Source organism: Scomber japonicus, chromosome 6 (genome assembly GCF_027409825.1).
Source record: "Scomber japonicus isolate fScoJap1 chromosome 6, fScoJap1.pri, whole genome shotgun sequence".
In the NCBI taxonomy this organism is placed as follows: domain Eukaryota; kingdom Metazoa; phylum Chordata; class Actinopteri; order Scombriformes; family Scombridae; genus Scomber; species Scomber japonicus.
The window spans coordinates 8,581,247-8,605,902 of record NC_070583.1 but is presented as its reverse complement, the minus strand read 5'-3'; the positions used below and the strand labels follow the sequence as shown (position 1 = coordinate 8,605,902).

Here is a 24,656-nt window from a genome sequence, read left to right as displayed (position 1 = left end):
AGCCTTGACCCTTCAGATTTCCTGGTCCTGGTTCAGGGTCAATGCTGCAAAAAAACCCATCAGCTACAGAGACTTGTGCATTGCAGACGTGAATGCGAAAGAATTGTGAAGTGTGCGCAGTCTCTTTTTAAAATCTCCAGGGCTAACTGTGTGTCGCATTAGAGGACAATCAACCCGCTCAACAAACTCATCGACTTTAGAGGAGCAGCTTTGCCTCTCTCTCTGTCTCTCTCTCTGTCTCTCTCTCTCTCTCAATCTCTCTCTCTCTCTCTCTCTCTGTCTCTCTCTCTGAGCCGGCGCGTTAAATGTGAAATGTGAGCATTTTCTAACAATCAGTTGCTGACGTGTCACCCTAAAAACCCCCTGTGGTGTTCAGGGACTGCACCATGGCCTCAAATGTCTGACACATTGTGGATATCAGTCTAATGCTCCAAAAGCACGTGCACATCTTTCACTCCTCGAGTCAATACTTTCATTGACCGAGGTGGCCTAGATTCAACGATACAATACACCCCGGGCATCTGATCTCATCACACCCAATTAAACGGCAGATATTGAATTCTGCTGGTGGGCAACTTGAGCTCAGCGCGCTAAACGGCAGGTCTTTGACCCGGGGTGAGTGATTGGTCTTGATATTGGACTCAATATTTGAGATGGGTGATGACGACTAATCGAGCGAGTTGTTCTTTTCACAGACAGTAACCAGAAACGCATCCCTTGCAGTGGAAGGGCTTTGAAAGAGGAGCCAGGCACTGACATTTAGAGACCCACCTCTTAATCTCGTTTTGCAAATCTGATTTGAAGAGTGACGAGCACGCGCAGGATTGCAGGCGTGTGCACGATTGTGGGGAGCGTCAGTATGTGACGGACGGGAGCTGTCCAGGTGCTGAAATGTGAAATGTGAAATGTGTGAGGCCCCATTCACAGGAGGGGGTTGATGGGCACGTTTCTACCTTTATTTCCATCATGGTCCAGGAGTGTGCCCGGTCATGCCAACTGTGAGAAAAGGTTCAATCCATGAAGTCAACCGAACCGGTCTTGTTATATCTCTGGGCCGTTAAGTGACGTCTGCAGCCAGGAGGTTGCTCAGTGACATTTGCGCTGCCTCTCTCAGTTTGGGTTGTGTTAATGACGTGGCCCGGTCACGTCAAAGAAATGTGTATGAATCTGGCAGGTAATACAAGATAATCCTAATGCCATCACAGGCATTTCCCTTATTCTGTGCTTCTTTTTTTTAAAAATATAAATGTGTTACACTGCTTCTCTCCCTCTGACTAAGCAGAAGAAACTTCATGAAATATCAAACAGGCTCGTGCTGCTACCAGGGCCTTACCCTGCATGACATGGCATGGCTTTAAAGTGCATGGAAGTAGTAGGCCTGTACCCCCACCCCCCCCCAAAACTTATCTCACTACAAGTAGTCTCTACAGAGTACGCTGCAATAAATTAAGGGGTTTGTGAATAAAAGCCCTGCACTTAGACTTGTACCATGCACAGTAAAAATGAGGGTGCTCCAAAACTACTATATAACTACTCTCTGAAAGTGCACGGTACAAGCCTATAGACGCCTTTTAAGTTTTATAGCACACGAAATAATAGGCCTGCATCACGAGGAACTTATTTAAAGGGAATCTTCCAACAACATCCTATTGATTTTTTTTATTTTTTTTTAGATTTAAAACTTGGTTTTTCAAATCAGACGGTTCTCTGATGCCTCACAGTTGCCTTCAAAAACATCCCATTTGTATATTTGGTGGTGTATATATGGATGAAACTGCAGTGAGATACGGCAACACAACATTCCCTTATATGGTCATCGGCCCTCAATGGTTGCTGTGGAGGCATGGGTTGGCATGGTGATTGCAACTTTGACCATAAAGGCACGCGCAGTAAGGATTAGCCCTAATCCTTAAAACTCATAGTTAGTCATTACAGCTCCAGTAATGAACACAATATATTATGAAAAATACAATCGCCACAGTAAAGTGGACGCATTGTTTTCATAATATTATTTTTTAATAGTTTAATTCGGGGAGCTACTATGAGTTGTAAGGTTGTTCATTTGCTGTAATCCTCACGTGGCTCTCTCCCTCCTGACAGTGGCGGTCGACGGTTCGTTGCGCGTGGACTGGAGCGCGGCAAGCTCCCTGTCTGACCTCGCGCTTTTGGGCAGCACGCGGACCTGCTTGGCGCGCCGACTGATTCTGACAGCACCTTTGGGCGCACTGGACTTCAGCGAGGTGCCCTTAACACACACTGTCTCTCTTTTTTAAAAAAAATTCAGCCTGGTCTAGTTTTGTAATATAGCCTAGAGACTTAGCTGTAGCACACTTTTATCATTGAAACTTTAGCTAGTGCTTTACGACTAGTCCAAACGCCATTTAAACACACAGAGACAGTACAGAATGGTATTTTTACATTCATTTAAAGCTTTTAGCTGCCAGCTTACATCACTTTACTGAGTTAGAAAACGGTTTGACTGTTTGAAAAGTGTTCATTTCTGACAATAAAAGCGTTCTGGCACAACTTTTCAAGGTGCATGGAGAAAGCAAGTAGTGGTCTACCATAGGGCCCAACACTTTTATTCTTCTTCTTATCTTCTTCTTCTTCTTATTATTATTAATATTATTAGGTCAAATGATTTGTGTTTCAGTTTCAGTTGTAGTATGATGTTACATTAACTGATAGAGCCTGTAAGGACTATTCTTTTACCTACGCTATCAGGAAAACTACTGTTTTTTTGTTGTTCTCAACCAATATGATTTTCTCCTTGTTACCCAAGTATGAATGAACTACATCACTAAGCAACCAGGCCAAAAGTAGCCATGTTTAACTTAGTTGACCACCTACCACATATGCCTAATCGAAGATGACAGTCGCCACATGAAGCAGAAAATGATTTTCTCAACCTTTCCTGGTTTAATAATTACCTAATAAATCAAGCCATCTAAGTCATTAATATGTGTGTCAACCCCAGTTCTTTCTCTCATTTTAGTTTTCATTAATGTTAACCAGTTGGTTTCCAATTAGCTGTTTGCAAGCCGTTCAGTAATTAGCAATTAATTTTTAATGTGGGATTTTAAATGGAATCTCAGTGATGCAGAGTGTAATGTTGCTCTACTTAAGAGGTGAGAACAGTTGACTGACTGTGCTGTACTGGCTCATTTGAATATTGGTTTAAGTTTAACAATGTACAGGAAACACACTTTCCTTTCCTTTAAACACACGCAGACTTTGTATTGTCTTGTCTTTTTACCCTGACAAGGCTTTTTGACCCTGTTACATTTTTGGACTTTCATGCAAGGTTTTGCCTGTTCTTTTTGAACCAAGACTGCTGGGATGAAGCTAGTGGCTCATAGATGATCATGATGAATCCACCTTGCCTCTTTTATCTGTTAGTCCGCACCATCGGGTGTGAATCTGCTGTGCCCACATTGAACCAACCAGGCCACATTAGCAGCGACTAAGTGATCCATTATGAAAATGTAGCCTCTCACTCTTCGTGGGACTTCCACTGGACGGCTCATCTTATCACATCTCTTTCATGGAGGAAGGATTCTGTAACACTTCACTCTTCAGGGACCACCGACTAATTACATATTGGTTATATTTGCTCAGATTTTGCGTCAAGCAATGATTCACATTCACGTTTTTTGTTGAAATTGTAGTGAAGCAAGAGCTCATGACTCAGTTATTTGGTCAATTGAGAACTATTGCTATTGCAATGTGGGATTCAAATAAATGCCTAGCTTCTTGTTTTAGATTCATATTTACCAAACCTAATGCTACCAGTGAGACTAAATTCAGCAATGATGATGCAAATGCCTCATCTTAGACTCCAGACTTAGCCAACAGCTTTATTTGAAAGCAGGTGGGCGCATGCAAGAGTCTCTAATTTGGCTGTTGTGGCCATGGGTTGGTGCTCTGAGTGTGTGACATCATCTGGTTGCCATAGAAATGTTCCCATTGTGGATAAGTTGAGAGATAGAGAGAAATAGAAAAGAGAAAAAGAGAGAGAAGGGATGGGGGGGGGGGCATGTTCAGGTTATTTTCCCCCCCAGGTGAGACAGCTATCACACCAGTCTGGTCCAATGAAACCACTCACAGCTTTTCATATAATTTCACTTAATAATGCTAGTCATAATGTGAAACGTCTGTGTGTGTGTGTGTGTGTGTGTGTGTGTTTGTTTGTTTTGAAGCAGACAAAAAGCATCTGCAGTGCTGAAGAAAATAGGCACAGCGTTTTGCACTTGATGTTTGATAAATAAGAAAAGGGTATTTGACTCAGCACAATGGCCCAAATTACATTTCTGTTGTGATGTAACCTAAATTACTTTAAACATAGACTAATACATACAAATGTCTTTGCCTTAGGAAACCTGTGGTGTTGTTTGACATGTCTACAATGGGGGAAAAAAGGATTTTCTGGAGCAGCAACATTTGCTATTCATACTTAATCACATCGTAAAATGGAACTGAAATAACTCCACTTAAAGCCACACTAAGGTATTAAATTAGAGTTTGTAATTTTATTGAACAAGTCTACACACACCCAAAAAAATCCTTAAAGTGCAGTTCTTGCGTGGTTGTGCACACAGGGACGAGGCAGTCGGGTCAGTTTTAAGTCACTCTGACTGCGTTAGTTCCTTACAGGTGCATTGTGTTGAGGAATATGTTGCATTCCTCTCAGCGCTGCACCAGCCCACCGCACTGACTCATGGAGGCAATGGTTGACCAATGATTCAAAAGCCATAGCTGAGCCCGAGTGAGCCTCATGACAGCCTCTTTACTGTCTGTGTTCACCAGACCACGAAAATGTAAGGCTTCTTCACACTGTGTGTGTGTGTTTGTGCGCACTTATCTTACACGGAACAATGGTGCGCTTGTTGGAGAGCACGGAAGGAAAGATGCGGGTGCAGTGGTCGAACTGAAGCCCCTCTGTCTGCTCTAAGCGCTGCTCTTGTCTTCCTCTGTGTTCAGTAGGGCAGTGGGGGAGAGGAGGGGGGGGGGGTTGGTGGGGGGTGAATGGAATGGAGCAGCAGAGCCAGCAGTGCTATTAACTGGAGCTGTGTGCCGCGGTGATGCTCAAGCGTATATGTGAATCCTTACTTTAAAATCTTATGCTGATATATTTTGAATGTAATACTTAAATTGGACCATTTTGTGCCTCCAAACTCCAGAAATGATGAATTGGCTTTCCAAAATGTTATTCTTGTCAGTTAGAGATGTCTCTGAAACAGTGTTCACATCATCATAGGATACCCCAATGAAAAATATATAGATATATATAGAGTTGGATATCTCCTGCTGATGATGTATAAAATCCTCCTGCATCACTCTGGGATGATTTCACTGGGCAACCATCAGATGACAAATAAAACATATTCAGCTGTGGGTGGAAAACATTAACTCTCTGACATCAGTTTTTTAATGAAAGAACAACACAATATATCCTTCTAACCCTACTCCAGGGTATATGTCACATCTCCTCCAGATTATCCTCCCTCTGATCTGCAAGCTCCTCTGCAGCGCAAGAGGATTATCACGCCTCGCGGCAGCCGGCGGCGCCGTCACAATCTCGGGATCCCCCTTTGCTCTTGCCGGGTCCCTCTGACAGATCCTTTTGCTGTTTTTTTGTTCTTCGGCTGGTATTTTGTTGCCGTTAAGTGGAATTGACAAGGCAAGGTCAGGGTGATTCCTCTGGGATGGGCTGCAAATCAAATCGGAGGCGTATCCAGCGCTGACTCATTAAGGAAATGACAGAAAAATAGGAAAATGTGACTTCCAAATGACCCAACAATCCACATGCTTATTATGTCTAGCTGTGGTGCAGATGTGGTGCAAGTCACGTAGCTCAGTGGTGTTTTTCTAGATGAAAACAGCTGAAACCTGATCGTTCACCACTGGACTGGACACAATCTGTACCTGTTGAGATGTACTTGTCCGCCTAAAACCGTCATCAAATTGCTCAGTCAGCCAAGTGTGTTGACCCATATTGAGTAGCGGCGCCGGTCGCCTCAGCTCGGCATGTGGCCTTTGCTGTTGACGTGCCCGATTCCCACGTGAGTACAGGTAGGGCTATAAAAAGAGTTAGCAGACAAAGGAACTTGTCAACACCCGATACTCCCTCTGTGGTTTGGCTTTACAGAGCCGACAGATTTGATGGAGGACAGAATGTGAGGAGGATGAAGGGGGGGTTTGTCTTTTGTCTACTGTCTGGTTTTGTGAGGAAATTACCTGTCTAGGTGTCTGGACACAGATCAAGCACTTTCCTTTCAAGAGTTTGAAGTTTTTAATGTGATTAGTTGACTATTAACAGGTGCATCTAAAATCTCTTATCAGACACACCTGGCAGCATTATGAAGGTCCACCTGGACATTCCCTGTTTACGAAAAATGTACAAATACACAAAACTAGAGAGTAAATGCCCCCTTGTGTGCAGCCATACATGGCATGTTGGTGTCTTTATTACAGCAAAAGTGGAGAGAGTTGACAAGAAATGAAGGGGAACAAAAGTCTGCTACCGGAATCGAATGGAACAACAGGTGTTACCTAAACAGTCTATTAGGCTGCTCATTAGGCAGCAGGCTAATGTAACAAACCACTAAAGTGAACATCCAGTAGCCACCAGTACTGGAAAAAAAAGATCCAACAGTCCACATAAAATAATATACAATCAAGTTATATAGACAACAACAGATAGCTGACCATGCTATATATAGATATAAACATTGATGTATCTCATCACTGTTCCGTGTGTCTGTGCTTCAACATACAGGCACGTGCATCTTGTGAGCATAAATCTTGTGACTCATCAAAGCATTGATTGGTGTGTAAAGAGAAATACCTTCATTTTTCAAGGCCCTGAAGTACACTGAAGTAGCTGAAGTACTTTGAACACAGGAGTCCTTTCTCCATCAAAAGACAACACTGGGTTTTCCTGTGAGTCATAGCGGGATGTATTCAGAAGCCGGGTTACATTAATGCTGAGCTTGAGCTGCTGTACCAGTTTTCCCCTGAGTCACACTTATTATTTGTCTTGTCATTCCAGGTGAATGTTGACGACACCATTGAAATGTTACCAAAATCAAGAAGAGCTCTCACCATTCAAGAGATTGCTGCATTAGCACGATCCTCCCTGCATGGTGAGTACAGCATTTACCAGCAAGTGTATTTGTGTACATATAGTATACATAGTGTAAATGTATGTGTGAGCATACTGAAAATGTCTTACCATCATACTCAAAATCTCAGATTATCCTGTAGAATCACTCCCCATTTTTTGCCTTGTAGGTATTTCCCAGGTGGTGAAGGACCATGTGACAAAGCCCACAGCCATGGCTCAGGGCAGAGTAGCCCATCTCATAGAGTGGAAAGGCTGGTGTAAGCCTATCGACACTCCAGCAGCCCTGGAATCAGACTTCAATTCATACTCCGACCTCACTGAGGGTGAACAGGAGGCGCGCTTTGCTGCTGGTAAGATTGTTTGTCTTGCTTAATATATAAATACTACTACCAAAAAAAACCCAACATCCTGCACTGCTGTACTCAACAGTTTTTTAAATGTCACTTGGCAAGAAATTCACTGACTCACACATCTTGGACACCTTGAAAATGTGCCGAATAATGCTGAAAGATCATAGAAGAGATCCTAATTAAATGACACCATCAAAACAAAAAGGTTAACATATTTTAAACAGGTGTAGATGAGTATTTGTATCAATCATTAATTACAGTAATGACAGTGTCAATGTGAGAGACATGGCACAGTTTAGTGTCAGTCAGTCCTCATATTTCAAATACATCCAAACACAATGTGGAAAGAATCTAGATAAAAAGAACACGCATTTATTCCAGATGTAAAGTCAAAGGCCTGTAAGCAGATGTCATTATTCAGATAAAGTTGTAAATGAAGATGCATTCTGTCCTTAACTCCTCTCCTTCACACGTAGTTATGGTTTGTTCCTCTCACAGCGCTGCTCACCCACAGCTCATCTGTCTCCTCTATCTTTTACTCACTCACCTCATCTTTTACTTTTTTCCTCATTCACTCCTGCCCCCTCTGCTCATTATCCCCATCGTCCTTCTCACATTGTCCCCTCTTTTTAATGTCTCTCACTGCCCTCTGTCTCTTTATCTCCTCTTTTTCTCTGTCTTTTTCACCTCGTCCCTCCTGCCCGCTCTCCCCTCCGTTCCCTCGCTCGCTCCCTGCAATGCAGACTCTCAAGGTTAATTTGCACAGTAAGGTTTTGCTCCTGGCTACTGCCACCGTGACAGAGCGATTTTCCTCTTGTGCCTCCTCTCTTTTTTTTCCTTTTTTTTTCTTACTCATCTCTTACATGGCACTTTTTACATTACCTCACTCTCTTCTCTTCTCTTTGTGATTGTATCCATTATCACAGTAAAAGTCTTTAAATCATGCATTTTGAACTTACTGATCCTTAACAGCGCTATAGATGGTCATTTTAGAACTGTATGAGCCTGCCCCCCCCCTTTTCATTTTATAAATGTCACTAAAACCTTGTGTAATAGGCTTTAAACCAGGATTTCTAATGTTCTGCACATCTTTTTTGTTACATTTAACCAGAATAAGTGGAAATGGGGTACATCATAGTCCTCTGTGTCTCTTCAGTTTCCATCATCAGTGTGTGCCCAGTTTCCAACCCATCAGGGAGCTGCTGACTCCTCTTATTTTTGTCAACTGTCTCCTTGTAGCCCGGTGATGGTGTTACCGTGGGTGACTGGACAGACTGCATGAATGTCAGTGAGCACATCTGTACATTAAGTGAGCATGTGCGAGTGTGTAAAGTGAGTGTGTTTATGTGTAAAAGGTGAAGACATGACAGAGAGAGAGAGATAATGTGTGTGTGTGTGTTTGTGTGTGTGTGTACGTGTTTATAGGAGGAACCCTGAGAATTAAGAATGCAGGTGGGGTTGTCCTATTGATAGACAGACTTGTGCCAGTCACACACACATACACATACACACACACACACACACACACACACACACACACACACACACACACACACACATACATTCAGTTAATCCTGCAGTGTCTCTCCGAACTGCATGAAACTGCCTGCCAACCTTGACTGACACAAAAAGAGGCTTATGTCACTGTGTGTGTGTGTGTGTGTGTGTGTGTGTGTGTGTGTGTGTGTGTGTGTGTGTGTTTCTTCATGTGTCTCAATGAAAGGGAATGGGAGACAGGCTGTGAGTGATACATAAATACATGGAAAGTACATGAGCGGTTATGTGTGAAGTGTGTGTTTCAGCTGTGTGAAGTGTGTGTCAGCTGTATTCCAGTTTTTGATGTTTACATTATCTTGGCATCAAACAAGCCTGTGAGAACATTTCATTGGTGTAAGTGGTATTAGCTGATGGAAAAATTGGCTTAGATACCAGTAAAAGCAGAATTCAACATTGAAGCAGAAAGCAGTGCTATAAGAGCTCTGGTGAACTTACAAAGACACCATGTCCAACGGCATGTTTGTCTTAAAGTGATCATACATAAAAAATAAGAGTGTGTTCTTTATCCATTTGAAGTTCCTGAGGACTTCTATCCAAGTGAATATTTATGAGGAAAATACTGCAACGTTAAGAGCTGACAAGGGTAAAACTTATTCAGAGCTAATTTTCACAGCGGATAGGCATGCAGTCTACTTTAATAATAATGTATACGCCCAGATAAAGTGCACAAGTCCTAGTTGCAGTTGAAATGCGGCAAGCTTTGTGTGTCAGCGTGTATGTGAGAAAGAGAGAGAGAAGAACCTGAGTGCACATTCTGGCACAACTGGGATCGATGTTAAAATAAAGATGAACAAATGTGGGTTCATGTCATGAGAGATGTGTTACTGAGCTATTATTTCATTTAGATGTTGATTAAATGCTCAGCACCAATGCAAAATGAAGTTCCATCACTCTTCCTCCCAAGAGGCTAATTAGCGTGCTAGCATTTTTTTTCTGGTATAATAGTTTGACCTAATGGCACAATGAAAGAGAGTCATTGCCATCACCTAAAATCATGACCGCAATAACAACAGTTATATTTATGGTTGACAATGTTCTACACCACCTCCTACATGTTTCTGGCAATGATGTCAGGGTCATACAGACAGAGGGACAACCTATCCGTAGGCGTATACTATGTCTTTATCTTTATCTAGGGCACTTTTGCTTGATATGTAGGTTAGAAATATAAAAAAAGGGTATATACAGGTGAAAGCTGTGGCTTCGTGGGTTGAAGGAATTTTAAAAAGGCTTTCACAGGAGAACTAAAGAGCAGCCTGCACAATCGCATTTGTCGAAGGATGTGCCTGTGTTGGCGGGCAGAGTTCAGGGCCCAGCTATAGTGAAGGATGAATGAGAGTATCGATCTCTCTCTGTGAGAGACAACGCATGAATACTGAGCATTGACCAGGGAGAGTCGGGGAGAGAGATGAGGAGAGAGAAAGAGAGGGAGAGAGAGAGAGAGAGAGAGAGAGAGAGAGAGAGAGAGAGAGAGAGAGAGAGAGAGAGAGAGAGAGACAGAGTCCGTGAGATAGAAATCAAAATTGGATGTGAATGACAAGACTGAAAGATTGCACAGTGAAAGGAAAGGGAATGGTAGGAGCGAGGGGAGTCAGGTGAGTCGATAGAGCGTTTTATTGAGAGAGAAAAAAAGCATGACATGACGGAGAGAGTAGGCATAGATGGATTATAAGGCCTCTCACCCGCACTCTCTGTACCCCCCTACCCCAGCAGGACAGGTATACTGATTAAACTAACTCACCCGTTCAGAATTCACAGCACATTTAAAGTGAGTATTTAGGTTATTCTTTCTACTTTTTCAGTAAGACTCTCAGGGTTCTGTTTTTGACACTAAGCCCTTTGATTAAGCAACAACAAATAAGTTAGTAACATCAGCTTCATGCAGAAGCTCTGGCTTAGGGGCTCCCTAAGCCCTTGGCCCAGGCCCCTGGGCTTGGGCCTGGTAGACCCCGTTTGGTAATTCACCTGTGCAGGGAGGAATATAAAATAGATGAGAGGAGGAGGAGAATGAGGGTGAGCAGGGAGATCAAGAGAGAAAAATAGAGAGGCAGACACTTACTCCCTGATTGGCCAGCTGCTGATGATGATGATTGGAAATGATTGGTCACTTGGACATTGTGGCTTACTGGTTGTGGCGCATGCTGAGTCACCTCAGCCATGCACACACATACACGCCTTCTCTGTAGCCCTGTGTGTGTGTGTGTGTGTGTGTGTGTGTGTGTGTGTGTGTGTGTGCTTTACATACATGTATGAGGGTAAACAATAACGCATAGTACAACCTTGGTTTAGTTTGATTTACAGAGAACACATATGACAGGTGTGAGACATGAAACAATGCTGCACATTTCAACTATATGTGTTTTATTTTTTAAAGAATTGTGAATCAGATAAGCACTGAATAAAACATACAGATTTAAAAATAAGTGACTATGTAATAGAGATACCAGTTCTAAATTAAAGCACCTAAGATATACCAAAGCAATAAATGAATACAATAATGAGTTTACCAATTGCTTAATCTTAAATGTCCCAAAAGAAATTACACTGGTTTTACTTTCTTTTTTTAATTCAGTTTTTAAATTGTTCTGTAACTTAACAACAAAAGAGATAAAAACTCAACACCAGAAATGGAGAGTTATGAACAAAAAAAACAATAAATCCATAATAAAAAGATGTGAAAGGATGAGGATCTGGGATATGCCAGGTTATTAAATACACCTTGTTGTTCACACTGTGTCATAGAGGTGTCACTCAAGTCTGACATACTGTGTAAATGTACTATAAGATCAGAAACTTGACTTAGTGCTACATCTCCATTGGAAATGTCACTCACTATTACTAAACTATTTCCTCTGGCATTTCCAATGACGCACACATTTCTTCCCTTTGCTTTCATAGCATTTTCTCCGTGCCTCTTCCAGCTCACTATCTGCTGTGCACTGGCAGGAATGCAACCTGCATACCAACTCTAATAAACACTCAGTGACAGCCATCTTAAGTGCACCCGCCAAACGACCGCTGAAGGAACATGGACTGTAATGTGAATTCTGTCTCTGTCCAGTCTAATTCTACGCTGTGCACAGACCTGCCAGTCAAAAACGGTTACATGACATGGCCTGCTGTCTCCTTGTTACCATGCCAACTGTGTATTTGCTTGCGTAGCTCATGTATGTGTGTGTGTTTGTGTGTGTTTGTGTATGTGTGTGTTTGCTTGCAGGTGTGGCTGAGCAGTTTGCCATAGCAGAGGCCAAGCTGAGGGCCTGGTCGTCTGTGGATGGAGACGAGTCCAACGATGACTCATATGATGAAGACTTTCTGCCTGTCAACGAGCCCACCACACAGAGCACAGGTATGCACACAAACACACACGCGCTCACACACACACACACACACACACACACACAACAGCTAAATCATGTTTATTTATTTCATATTGTCCCCCTGCTTCTTAATAATCCCCCATCACACACCTTCTACTTCATCCATCTCTCTCTCTCTCTCCCTCTCTCTCTCTCTCTCTCTCCCTCTCTCTCTCTCTTTCTCTCTGTCTCTCTCTCTCTGTATCTTTCATTGTCCCAGTGCCCTAGTTTTCATCCCCCCCTGACATTTTTTTTTGCTCCTCAGTGCAATTTGATATCCCTCCTGCAAGTTTAATATAATTTCCTTTGCTGCAGAGACAGTGTCTGTGTGAGGACAGTGTGTGTGAGCGGGTTATAAATGCACAGTGAGTGTATTTGACCACAGCTATGTGTATGTGTGTGGGCGTATGTCTCCCAGAGCTTTCATCTTGATTACAGTGAACCACCAATAACCTGTTCTGCAGCTAATAACATTCAGCTGAGTGTTGTTGCTGGATCTTCATATTTTCATCCATGGCTTCCTACCTTCTGGCAGTGAAAGCTGTTTCATATGGAGCAGAATGTACGTGATATTAATCAGCTCTGCCTGAAACCTGATCTGAGTCAATAACACTGTAGAACCTACTTCTTCACTTCAATGTCATATAGATTTTAACAGTCAGTGTTTCAGTACTTTTCTAGTTGTGGACACATAATGTAGATGAGAGAGTTTTTTCCTTCTAATACCAAAGACGATCATTTCTTTCTGTATCACATCATATTTAGCTCTCGCAGCTGGTTTCTTAACACCACGCTAATCTGTCTTTACTATTTAATCCCAGGAATATTAAACGTTACATTGTAATCCCAGGAACATTGCACACTTGTATATAGTATCAGGAATTTATGTAAATTGCAGATTTATATAATTGCAGATTGTTTCACAGAGATTGTTTATTGCATATTTTATTCTATTTTATTTATTTATCATCACTACTACAGTTTTTGAATTTTTACCTTACCTTACCTTACAATATATCTTTCCACTTACTGTATTCTAAAAGTAATATTGTAACAATAACATAATACTTATAATAATATAATAATTGCTTCATTTTTTGTCGTAACTTTTACTGCTGCTATTTTTCATTTTTCACACACTTTTAATTCAGTGGACTTTCATATTTTTTATTTATATATTTAACACATTCAACTATGGACTTACTTATTACTGTATATATATTGTAAATTTCCCCATAATTACTAATAAAGCATCTCATCTTAAAGGAATATCTTATATGAACTACTTTGTAACAGGTTTTTTTCATGGTAACTAATACTTATACTACTACTACTAATACTAATACTACCTACTACTAATAATTTATGTTCATAATTAAAACATTTTTTAAAAATCTGTTTGACACAAATGAATCTGGCTTCCCTTTTCAAAGACAGAACACAATTACTTTTCTTAAAGGTAGCCTGCATGATTAAATGTATTCAGATGTGATGAATGTGTGATTTTCTTTCCTTTATTTTATTTTAAAACCAGCTCACATCCCTGCTGACGCATCCTTATGTTTATTGTGTTATTGCCACCAATTATAAATCAATCAAATATCAAAACCGTTGGCAGGCACACATGTATGTCACATCAGTAAAACACCACTTGTGGTCAAAATCTCAGGTACACCTTTTAAATGATAATGACTAAGAGAAACATTTGTTCAACACTGGCTATATAGTTGACTGATTTTTTGTATTTCCTGTAAATGTTTGATGCTGCAACCACTCAGTGTCCAGACAGGAAATACTTCAGTTTCATCTCATGTTTCTTCTCCTATCACTGTTCTTCTCCCTTCAGGACCTCATGCTTACAGTCTGTATCATTCCCTCTAGATGTGCCATCATATCCTCCCTACTTGAAGGACCTGATCCACAGCCAGCTTTGCCAACACCTGGGCCTGCGAGGACCCTGTTGTGAGGGTGTAGGAGGTGGAGGTGGAGGCGGAGGAGGAGGAGGAGGAGGAGAGGGAGGTGGCAGTGGAGAGCCCTCTCCCACAGCAGGCTCACCAGACACCCTCTGCTCTAGCCTCTGCAGCCTGGATGAGCATCACCCGCTGCTGCGTGACCTGGGCGGCCATCGCGGCCACTCTCACAGCAACGCCGCTGAACTCGCCGCCAAGATCCTGTCGGCGCTGCAGGGAGGCGAGGAGATGCTGCTGGCCCGACTCCAGAGGGTGGGGCAGGCCGGGTCCGGCGGGGGCGGACGGGGCATCAGGCCCTGCGGAGGTCAGGACTCTCCTTGCTACTCCATGTCTTACTCTGAGACGTACCTGTCACCCGGCGAGGATGACGATACCCCCTGCAAGGACTATGAGAGCACCGTGTGCCAGGTGGAGGCAGGGGGCAACGGGTTGGCGTACCCGCCCAACTACGACCCGCGCAGGAGGGTCTCCGACGTGGCCTCCTCTGGGGTCGTATCACTCGATGAGGAGGATGAAGAGGAGGAGGAGGAGGAGGAGGAGGAAAGGGTGGGAGAGCCAAACAACCAATGACTCCTCCCTTCTCACCTCAGTGTTTAAATCCCTTCATGCTATGTGGAGGGTTTCTTTTCTTTGCAAGAACTTCCCCCTATTCTCCACGGCGTCTGAAAACTTTAAACCTCTGCGCATGTTTATTATTTTTTTCTTCATCCTCTGACTGAAGTCGAAATCATCCATCTTTGCCTTACTTGCAGCATTTCAACTCCTCCTTTCCACACCGTAACTGCTTCGTCCTCCCATTCAACGTATCAACTCTATTTTCTTTCAAGGCGTTCCAAACAATCTTTTTTATCAGTGTGAAAACAGGAGTGCTGAACTTGCTACAGCAGCCTATGGTTGAAAAAACAAAACAAAACAAAACAAAAAAAGAGTCCAGTGACTCAACCCGTGGGTATGACGCCCGCAGTTTTTTTGGTTCTGTCCCTTTTTCTGCGAAGCAACTCCAAAAAAAAAAAAACGGACACCATCATCAATCAGGCAGACAGAGTGACTGAGTCCAACACCTCTGACTTACCTTTGCATGTGTTTTGCAAGTGCTGAAATGGATGGGGCTGACCCGCTCTTGAGCACGGTTTGTAATCTCAGCTGTTCTGTATAACCCCCCCTCTGCCCATCTCCCCTGCGTCTCCAATTTTTGGGGGGGCAGGTTGCACTGCATCCTGGAACCTGCCCTCACCATACCTCCCCCCATCCCTCCTTCCCTTTCCCCCATCCTTTGCAAGAGACAAAATAGCATCCTTTTTGGGCATGGCTTGCTGAGTATGCCAAACTATTTAACCCCTGTCACTACCAATTATGAGCAAATGCTGGAATGTCTTCAAAGTGACAGGACATAGTATGTATTTTAAAATAACAAAGTTTAAAAAAAAAGAAAGAAAAAAAAAGAAAAAAGATTTGTCACAGACGATATGACAGAAATGATATGCTTTTATTGTACTAGTTTTCTATCACTCAAACATGTTGTTGTTCACATTATTCCAAACATCATTATGATGGACATCTACCATAATGATCAACTATAGCTACTGGATATTTTTGGGGAGTTCTGTGGATTCCTGAGTGGAAGACACATGAACTTTGGTTGTCTTAAAATAAAAAAATAACACAGCAGCAGCAGCATCAACAACGACAAACAAACAGAATGTTCCTGAAGTGACCCTTTGGCGGTAGATGTTCGGCAGGAAGTGGCGCGGGCTGACAGACCGAAAAAAGTTTTTTTGTCTGTGAAGAGATGAGTTGCATTGGAGATTTTCTATATTTTTGTATGCGTTGTCTTGCTTTGATCTCTTTGCCTATGCGGCGTGCCAGTGTATGTGGTTTTTTGCACGAAGCTAACGTGGGTGTAGATTTCTCCTTTTCTTCGTTATCACTGTGTGATATAGTCTACTGGGAAAAAAAACAAAAATTAACGATACAAATGTGAACAAAAAAAAAGTTTTTATTTTATTTTTTATTTCAAAAGAGGATACTGTGATACGGTCTGTTATTGCCATTCGTCATGATCCTCACAAAGAGTTGTTGTTTTTTTTCTTTCTTTTTTTCCCAGAAATGTCAAAATGTTCCTATCCTCTCATACTGACTCCTGAAAAGCTTTGCCTTTTTATTCTGTACTTTCCCTTCTTTTCTATGATGTTTGCAAAAGGGCGTGTTTATGTGACACATGCAGAAACTCCCATCTCCATGGTGATATGAGGAACCCTGTTAAGGTTCTCCCAGAGGGACTGTCATTCATACAACTCAGGAAAATCCCATCAGACCAGAACATCAGTGCATCCCGCCAGCACGCATAACCACACTTGTCTCTCATCCCTCATCTCGGTGTGCTAGTGCGTGTGTGCATTTTGGGATTTTGAGTGCGTGTGTACGTGAGAGAGAAAGAGAGAGCGAGAGAGAGAGAGAGAGAGAGAGAGAGAAAGCCTTGTGTGCGTAGTTATTTTCTACAAATAATTAAAGCACAGATTCAGTCCCCACATCTCTATTTTGTTGTTGTTGTTTAGACTGTTTGGAAAAGCCTCAATGTGTGTGAACGTGTGATAGTGTGTGTGTATGTGTGTGTGTGTGTGTGTGTGGATGTATTGTTAAGATGTCAGCGAGCTCCTCAAGCTTGCACTTGTATATCCATTCCAAAACCCCTCCAAATGCAGCGATTCCCTTTAAAACAGTGTCTGGTGTAGCTGAGCTCTTGTTGGAGGTTTAACTTTTAATGGTGCTGGAAATTTAAAAAAAGGAAAAAGAAAAAAAAAACGATTTTGGAGCTAAAAAAAAAAAAAGGGATGACATTGCTAAATCGGATGAAAAACAACATGAAAATGAGGAGTGTTAGTCAGGAGAGTTGGAAAAGACAGCGACAACTCAGGGGGAACCATTGAAGCTGTGCCTTTCATTCGTCACCTTTGACCTCCCAAGTTGCACCGTCATCATCGCCACACCGCCACATATCCTCCGTGCTGTCACTCAGGCCATAAGCTTCACGAATCAGCATTAAACTCGCCTCTTTTTTTTCAAACGTGCAAAGGCAAAAGCGCTACAAAAAAAAATCCCCATCTAGAGTTCAGTATATATCCTGTTGCTTCTCACGTGTGGATTGGACCGATGTGCGTCATTGTCCTTTTCAGTTGACATTAAAAGCCGGTGCGGTGCTGGCCAGGCGAGGTTGTGCTTTTGTCCGGGCACGGTGACGCGAGCGCGCCTTTGTTCATCAACACCCCCCCCCCCCCTTCCACCCCTTCACCCTTTCTATTTATCCACACGCTCTGTCCACCGTGCTTTTGCTCGGCCTGTCTCTCTGAGTGTCCCCATCCTCTTCCCTGGCAGTGTATACGCATGTGTGTGTGTGTGTGTGTATGTGACAGAGAGAGAAAGACAGAGGACGAGCACCTTGGTGTGATGTGTTTTTCATTCACCCAGCTGTCTGGTTCTTTCTCTCTCTCTCACACACACACACACACACACATGCACATGGGTATACCTCTGAGGACAATTACCACATTTACCCTTAACCCCCATCCAAGACCCTAAAGGACAAATCCTTTTGTAGAAGTGACACTTGGTTCGATTTCCTCATCTGTCCTTGTGAGAACATTTTGTCCTCATAAGAATAGAGACTGAAGAATTCTAGCTGACACACACACAGACAGCCTGATGAATGTCCCCTCTCTCCATCCTTCTGTCTCTGTCCAGTCATTTCCTGCCACCTCACCCTCTCCTCTCCTCTCCTCTCTTCCCTCCCTCCCCCTCTTTGTCTCTGTCCTTTCCTCTTTGCCTCCGTACCATCTCTCTCTTTCCCTCCTTCCATCTTTCCCCACAGGGGGCTCATTACGTAACTAAGAGGACATCTGAGTGCTACCTTTGCCGACAGGCAATTAGCCCGCGATTATAAAACCGCCTGACGAACAGGAGATGCTTATCTCTCTCCTTCTCTGTCTTTTTTTTTCATTCACCCTCCTGTCTTTTTCCCCTTCACTCCATCTGCACCCTCCCTTCCCTTTCTCTATATCTCACCCCGTCTAAATGACATCTTTTGAGGTTAGCTGTCCCAGAAAACTCCTAGCGGTTTGTAGAAGTTGATGGCCAACGAAAGAAAGTGCTTCTTGCTCAGCTCTGTTCAGGAGTGATTAATATTTCGTAGCCCAATAACTGAAGAACACACCCTGCTGTCCTTGAGTCAGCCAGATGTCTTTAAAGTGAAACGTTCCCTTGTGTGTGTGTACGTGTATGTGAGTACGTGTGTGTGTGTGTATGTGTCTCTGGGCAGTGTGTTTTAGTTTGTTGCTCCAGGCAAGCACTGACATTGGATAGCCTACTTATCAGAGAGAAGTGCTCCGGATTCTCTCTGTGTGTGTGTTTGTCTTTTCCAGTGTGTGTGATAGTGGCGGGAGAACCCAGCTCTATAAAAAGACATCAAAACATCTGTTGGACAGTGTCAAGGCAGGAGGGCATGGTGGCGGCCCTGTCACCCTATACCCTACTTACCATTTTAGAGAAAAGCTGAAGGGCCCTGGGAGCCACCCTCACCACACCACCGGGCCCCCAGCGGTGGATATTAGGCCAAAAACCTGTGAACACAACTGAGACTGAGAGTGTGAAAACTGAATAACACAGAGAGAGATGGTCTGTGTTTAACCCACATTAGCCTCCACTGCCGCGGCTGGTCTTAATTAAAACGTCCCACAATCCTCAGTGACACTTGGCACACACACACACATATGCACGCACACACATACACACACACAAAATTAAAAGAGACTTACAGGTGGTTGGTAGAAAGCAAAGCCATACAACTCACCCAACAGAGACAAAGACACTATGAACTAACAAGGTACAAGGAAATAGATGACCCAAAATGAATGTACTGTCTCATCTGCATCAGTCCAACACACACTCAACCATCTCCTCCCTCTAAAATCTCAATCCTGTCTTGTTCTTTTACTCCTCTTTTTTTTTGTTCCTTTTTAATTCGTCCTCTTTTGGCTGAATGTAATTATTTGACTATTGCCACCTTGGATTTGAACAACGGAATCTTTGTTTGCTGCATCTGATATTATTTCCAATTAATAAAATGTTGTTATTGTTCTTTGCAAAAAAAATTACAAATCTGGTGTGATTTTTTTTAAAAATATGTCATATGTAACATTCCTTAAAGAAAGGGTGGAGTAAGAGATAGATGGGAGGAGAAGAGCGGAGACCTCCATTAATCTCACTGCTTTCCATATAGTGTTATGAAATATTACATTAGCTCACCTCTTCTAACACCATTTACCAGTGGATGTAGTCCTTATAGCCACTGGGGTACATACACCATAAAATCTGCTGCAATTAGCTCCATGACATGATGACATCATCATTATTAAGTTATTACCAGGGCAAAGGACTGCAATAAGTAAGAAACTGCACCGTTGCAGTGGTCTTAGTGATCCTAAAGCTGTAAGTATTTCACTTTTCCATGACATCATAGGCCCACAGGGAGCTCGATAATCCATTTGGCTAGTTGGCAGAGCGAGAGGATGGAATGGAAATATCAGAGCAGAGCACGATGGATTTCAGAACCAAGGCTGGTGTGTGTTAGTCAGGGTTTTACATGCTTGGGTAGCACACACAGACATTGTTTGGTGGAGTGTAAAAATGTGAAGGACATAAGGTCTACATGTATATTTGAAACTCAACAGAATGAATAGGAGTATTAGAAAACGAAACTAAGCTGTCACTAAACTAAACTACTTATGTCAAAGTGGAGTTGAATGCTGCAGGTGTGATTTCAAATAAAGTGACTATACCTGAAAGACTATTTGCTGCTTTGCTTGAGCACTTTTTACAACTCAAGATGCAGTATGTTGGGTTTCTGTCTATTACCTTGCGAGGCAGCTGGATTCTTAGATTATGAAATCACAAGATCACACAAGAATCCATTTTATGAGGCTTTAAAGTAACTGTCAGTGGTTTGGACCAATCAGTGTCACAAATCCAGCTGCCTCACAAGGTCAAATGGTGATAGACAGATGGTTCATCCAATCACCTGACATGTATTTGCCTGCCTTTATCCAAATAATTTCCAAGGACAACTTCTCAGATGGTTCTTGAATAACAAACCATCTGTCACATGAGGTTATTCTATCTAGGTCTATCTTAGTCTATCCAGGTCCATTCCTAAACCTAGTCTAGATTTTGTCAAAATCTGTTTCAAGATATTTTCAACAAGTCTTAATAAATTAATTAAAACAAATCCTACCAGTAAATCAGCTGTAGCAAAAATGACTCAATACACAATACAATACACAGGCAATAATACAATACTATTTTATGACCTGACACCTCAACAAATAAAGTCTAATTTAATTTAGGCTACTAAAACTCATGATTAAGAAACAGTCTGAGGATTAGGATTAGGAGTAGGGGGTTAGGGTTAGGTTTTGCGAATATTTGCTTTCTAGCCGAGAGTTAAAAAGATCAATACTGAAGAAGATGCACCAATGTGGTTGTAGTTTTGAATTTTGGACAGAGCCACTATCTGCTTCCAGTGTTTATGCTAAGCTAAGTGCATCACAGATTTGAGTGTGGCCCATCTCCCAAAACATTGTGCTGTTCCTATACGGCCAGAAAAAGATCATAGTCATGGTTGAAAGAAACCAACGTTGATTGTAGTAGACAGGCTGCGAATTGTGATTTCCAGTGTGGAACTCACATGCTCCTATCACTTGTCAGAAAAATGTAGGTCATTAAAGGTTTGATTACACAATCATTTTTCTGATGAGGACAGTTCCTATGAAACAGAATATTTTGGATCATGCACGTGTAAGTTACTGGACTGTTTTAGCCTAGAGTAGATGTTCATCAAAGGTAAACACCAACAGTATTCTAAAAACAACACAGAGAGAAGCATGAGAGGACCATCAGACCTCTAGTTGTAGAAAGTCAATCAGACTAATGCACCTGCAACGTGATCCTGGTGTCAAGGGTTACCAGGAAGTGGAATACTGTTGTTCTCCACAGTACTTCCTTGCTAGTTTAGTGAAACTTTCATGGCCTGCACTGTGACTTGCAATGAGTGTACAGGCCATATGAAAAGGTGAGGCAAGTCGTCTAGGTTGCCTATTCCTCTGCAAACCAGCAATCATCAGAAGATTAAAGTCTTCTAAAAGGCCTTCTCTCTAAATCTCATGTTGTCATCCTGACCTCTGAATTACACCTTATTTCCAGGAAGAGGGATCTCATTTACCTTCTCACTCTCACTCAGTCTCTCTTGTGTTTATTTTCTCTTTCTCTTTCTTTTGATCACCTGAGTTACCTGGCAGACAAAGCTCCAGGCTTCGTCTGAGATGAAAGAGCAACAGAGACTGAGTCAGAGACAGCATTTATCATAGTAAGATGTATCAATACATTAAACTGGTAAACAGACAGAAGGCTTGATTCTTACTTCAAACAAACAAATATGAGTTATCTGTTTATGTTGCATTATGTCACCATAAAAAGTTGGACAAAGTCAGTTCAGACATACTATAAATACAACATACAGTTTATACATCTGTTCTTTTTTGGACAGAAAAAGTGTTGGCAGCAGGACTGAATTGAAAAAAAGAACACATAAAAAAAGCTTTTCTTAGTGTGACAAATCTCATCTTGTCATGGCTGTGGAAACAGTGCTGTAACCTCGTGTGATCTTCCCGGCTCAGAGACCCATGAAAAGATCAGATCTTTGTTAGAGTGAAAATCAGATTTTGTGGCCTGGTCTGAGTGGCTGCCACACAGTCTGTGAATGGACAACCCAGTCTCACATCAGAGCGTATCACAGCTACGTTGGTCCACAGTGCAAAACGTAGTCATCTCACAATTTGGGCTCAAAAATTGTGAGATGGCTATGTTTCTTCTGCCCTATTCTTTTCTATAGGACTGCGTTAACGTTCACGTCGTGTCTGCGAAAACAAAGAAAGAAATATGCATTTTGTTTTCACAATCTCTGTTCAGTGAATGTATATGATATATTTTATTTCTGAACCTTTGATTGACTGAATGCACAACATCAATACAGGACATTTGAGCTATATTCTTTACAGGGTGTGTATGTCTCAATTTCATATAAATAAATAATTCCTTTTGAGACATGACTTTAAATGATAACATTGCTAAAGCAAGTTGAAAGCCAGGTTAGCACATTTAGGAGGCAGAATTTAGACACAACGGTGCTTTAAGCTCAGTGCTAACATCAGCATGCTAACATGCAACTGAGCTAGGCCAAACTTTCATGTCAGTCGAAAGAATTTCTGACAGCAACGATATATATCCCACTCGGTAAAAAGAACTACAGATATAATAGAGCTGCTGGAAAATGTTGATAAAACTAAAAGGAGCCATACAGTTTTTTACTGTTATCTGGATTAAATTGTGACAAACTGCCTGAAATATGTAACATGCCAAATGTAGCTAATTTAAGGCTATATGAATGATGTTGCTACAATGCTAACCATATGTGACACAGAGTCAAGTCAGAAAGATGGATTGTCTGTTGTCTGCTCACACTGACAATGTTAACAAGATAATGCCTAGTTGGTAAACTTACCATGTTCACCATTAGTTCAGCTTCAACACATACTAATTAGCACAAAACACAAAGTGCAGCTGAAGCTGATGGGAATGTCAGTATGTGTGCAGGAATTTGGTCATAAACGAAAGTATCTATCAGAATCTTTGCCAACTGACTCAGTGACATAAGGAGAGATTTGAAAATGCTTTGATATAGCAATGGTCAAAAAACACAGGAAGCCAGTCAGCAGAGCAAAGGTATCACAGGGGCTAGGCAGAGGCAAAAATCCAAAAACACTAGTTAAAAGAATAGGAAACTCAAGAAGAATGCTCATTACAAATAGACAAGATGATTTGGCAAAGGAGAATGGGAAGACACAGGGTTTTATGCAAAGAGACGAGAGACAATGAGACACAGGTGCAACACATTAGGGCGTGAAGTGACCTGAAACAAGACAAAAAGGTCAGTACCACAAAATAAATCAGAAAATAACGTAAACTGAAAAGGACAGACGAGACCTGAACATGGATGAATGTACAGAATTTCATTGCAATCCATCCAAAAGTAGTTGAGATATTTCAATCTGAAGTAAGTGCCACACGGTTAGTATGATGATTGACAGCTTAAACTGCACTTGACATTGTGTCAGAGGTGACATTTGGAAGATTTATGCACAAGTCAAGAAAAGTTCCTGTGATCTCTGCCAACACCCTGACACAGCATAAAACAAAACATTAGCATAAGACAAGGACTGCTTGTCTTGACAGTGATGTTTACACATTATTTTGGAGGATCATGGTTCATTTGACAATAATAATTGGGACTCAGAAATGCTTAATGGTGTTCTTTTACTTTGCTAAGTGTCTCTTTTGCTCATCTGCTCTTGCCTTGTACCCTCTTTTCTGAATTCTGCCTCAATGCGCCTACTGAAGATGCATCATCTGTCAAAGGTCAGGAGGGTTGTTGTGTTTGGATGTATGTGTATGGAGACCACGATGTGTTGCCCCCGAGATTAAATCTATTCCCAAAAGAGACACTGGACCTCAGGCAGGAGAGCTGAATAGATGAACATCTCTACTGCTGACTGTGAGAGGCTGAAGGAGACAGCTGAGTCTCTACATTTTAACTTTTTGTCTGTTCTCTATTATCCTGCACTTTTTTCAGGTCATATGGTTAAGTTTTTCCCTCACAATGTTTTGGAAAGCCTTTTTAAAATATGATGTAGAAGATTTATTAATGCATAATATTTTACACAAGGACAGATACAAGTGTTTCATCTAAGAGCACAAATTGGGACTGTCATGTTGATGTATGCTGCCTGTATTAACTGGATTGTTTCAGCTTTATAGCTCACACATGAATATGACTGTGGCTACATTACCTTGAAGGGCAAAATGACACCCTGCTGAATGTCATTTTTCATATCCTGGAAATAAACACACTCGCACACGCACATACACACACATAAAAGTATTTATTTGACAGTCTTGAATGTCATCGTTGATACACGGCAGTGCTTGGAGGACAACTGTGTTGTCAATAGGCAAATGTCACTACAATTAAAGCTTTTAAAGAGGGATTGTAAAGGTCGACCGGGGCTGCATTTTCTTTGGCTTTTGTCAGACTGAAAACCATTTTGCACATCTTGTGATTTTGGCCTTGAATCTGTTCTCTCAGTAAGCACTCTCTATGTCAGATGCAAACTTTAAAGTGTATCCGTTA

General features: G+C 41.9%; 1 protein-coding gene across 1 annotated transcript in view; it reads left to right on the top strand.

Moving 5' to 3' along the window:
• fam131ab (family with sequence similarity 131 member Ab) overlaps positions 1–14,932 on the top strand; it is a 16,549-nt gene extending 1,617 nt beyond the window's left edge. The window contains exons 2-5 of the mRNA XM_053321143.1: positions 7,052–7,145; positions 7,294–7,476; positions 12,251–12,382; positions 14,274–14,932. Coding sequence (XP_053177118.1) covers positions 7,052–7,145; positions 7,294–7,476; positions 12,251–12,382; positions 14,274–14,932 — 1,068 coding nt within the window. The remainder of the gene's footprint in view (positions 1–7,051; positions 7,146–7,293; positions 7,477–12,250; positions 12,383–14,273) is intronic.
• The last annotated feature ends 9,724 nt before the right edge of the window (positions 14,933–24,656 follow it).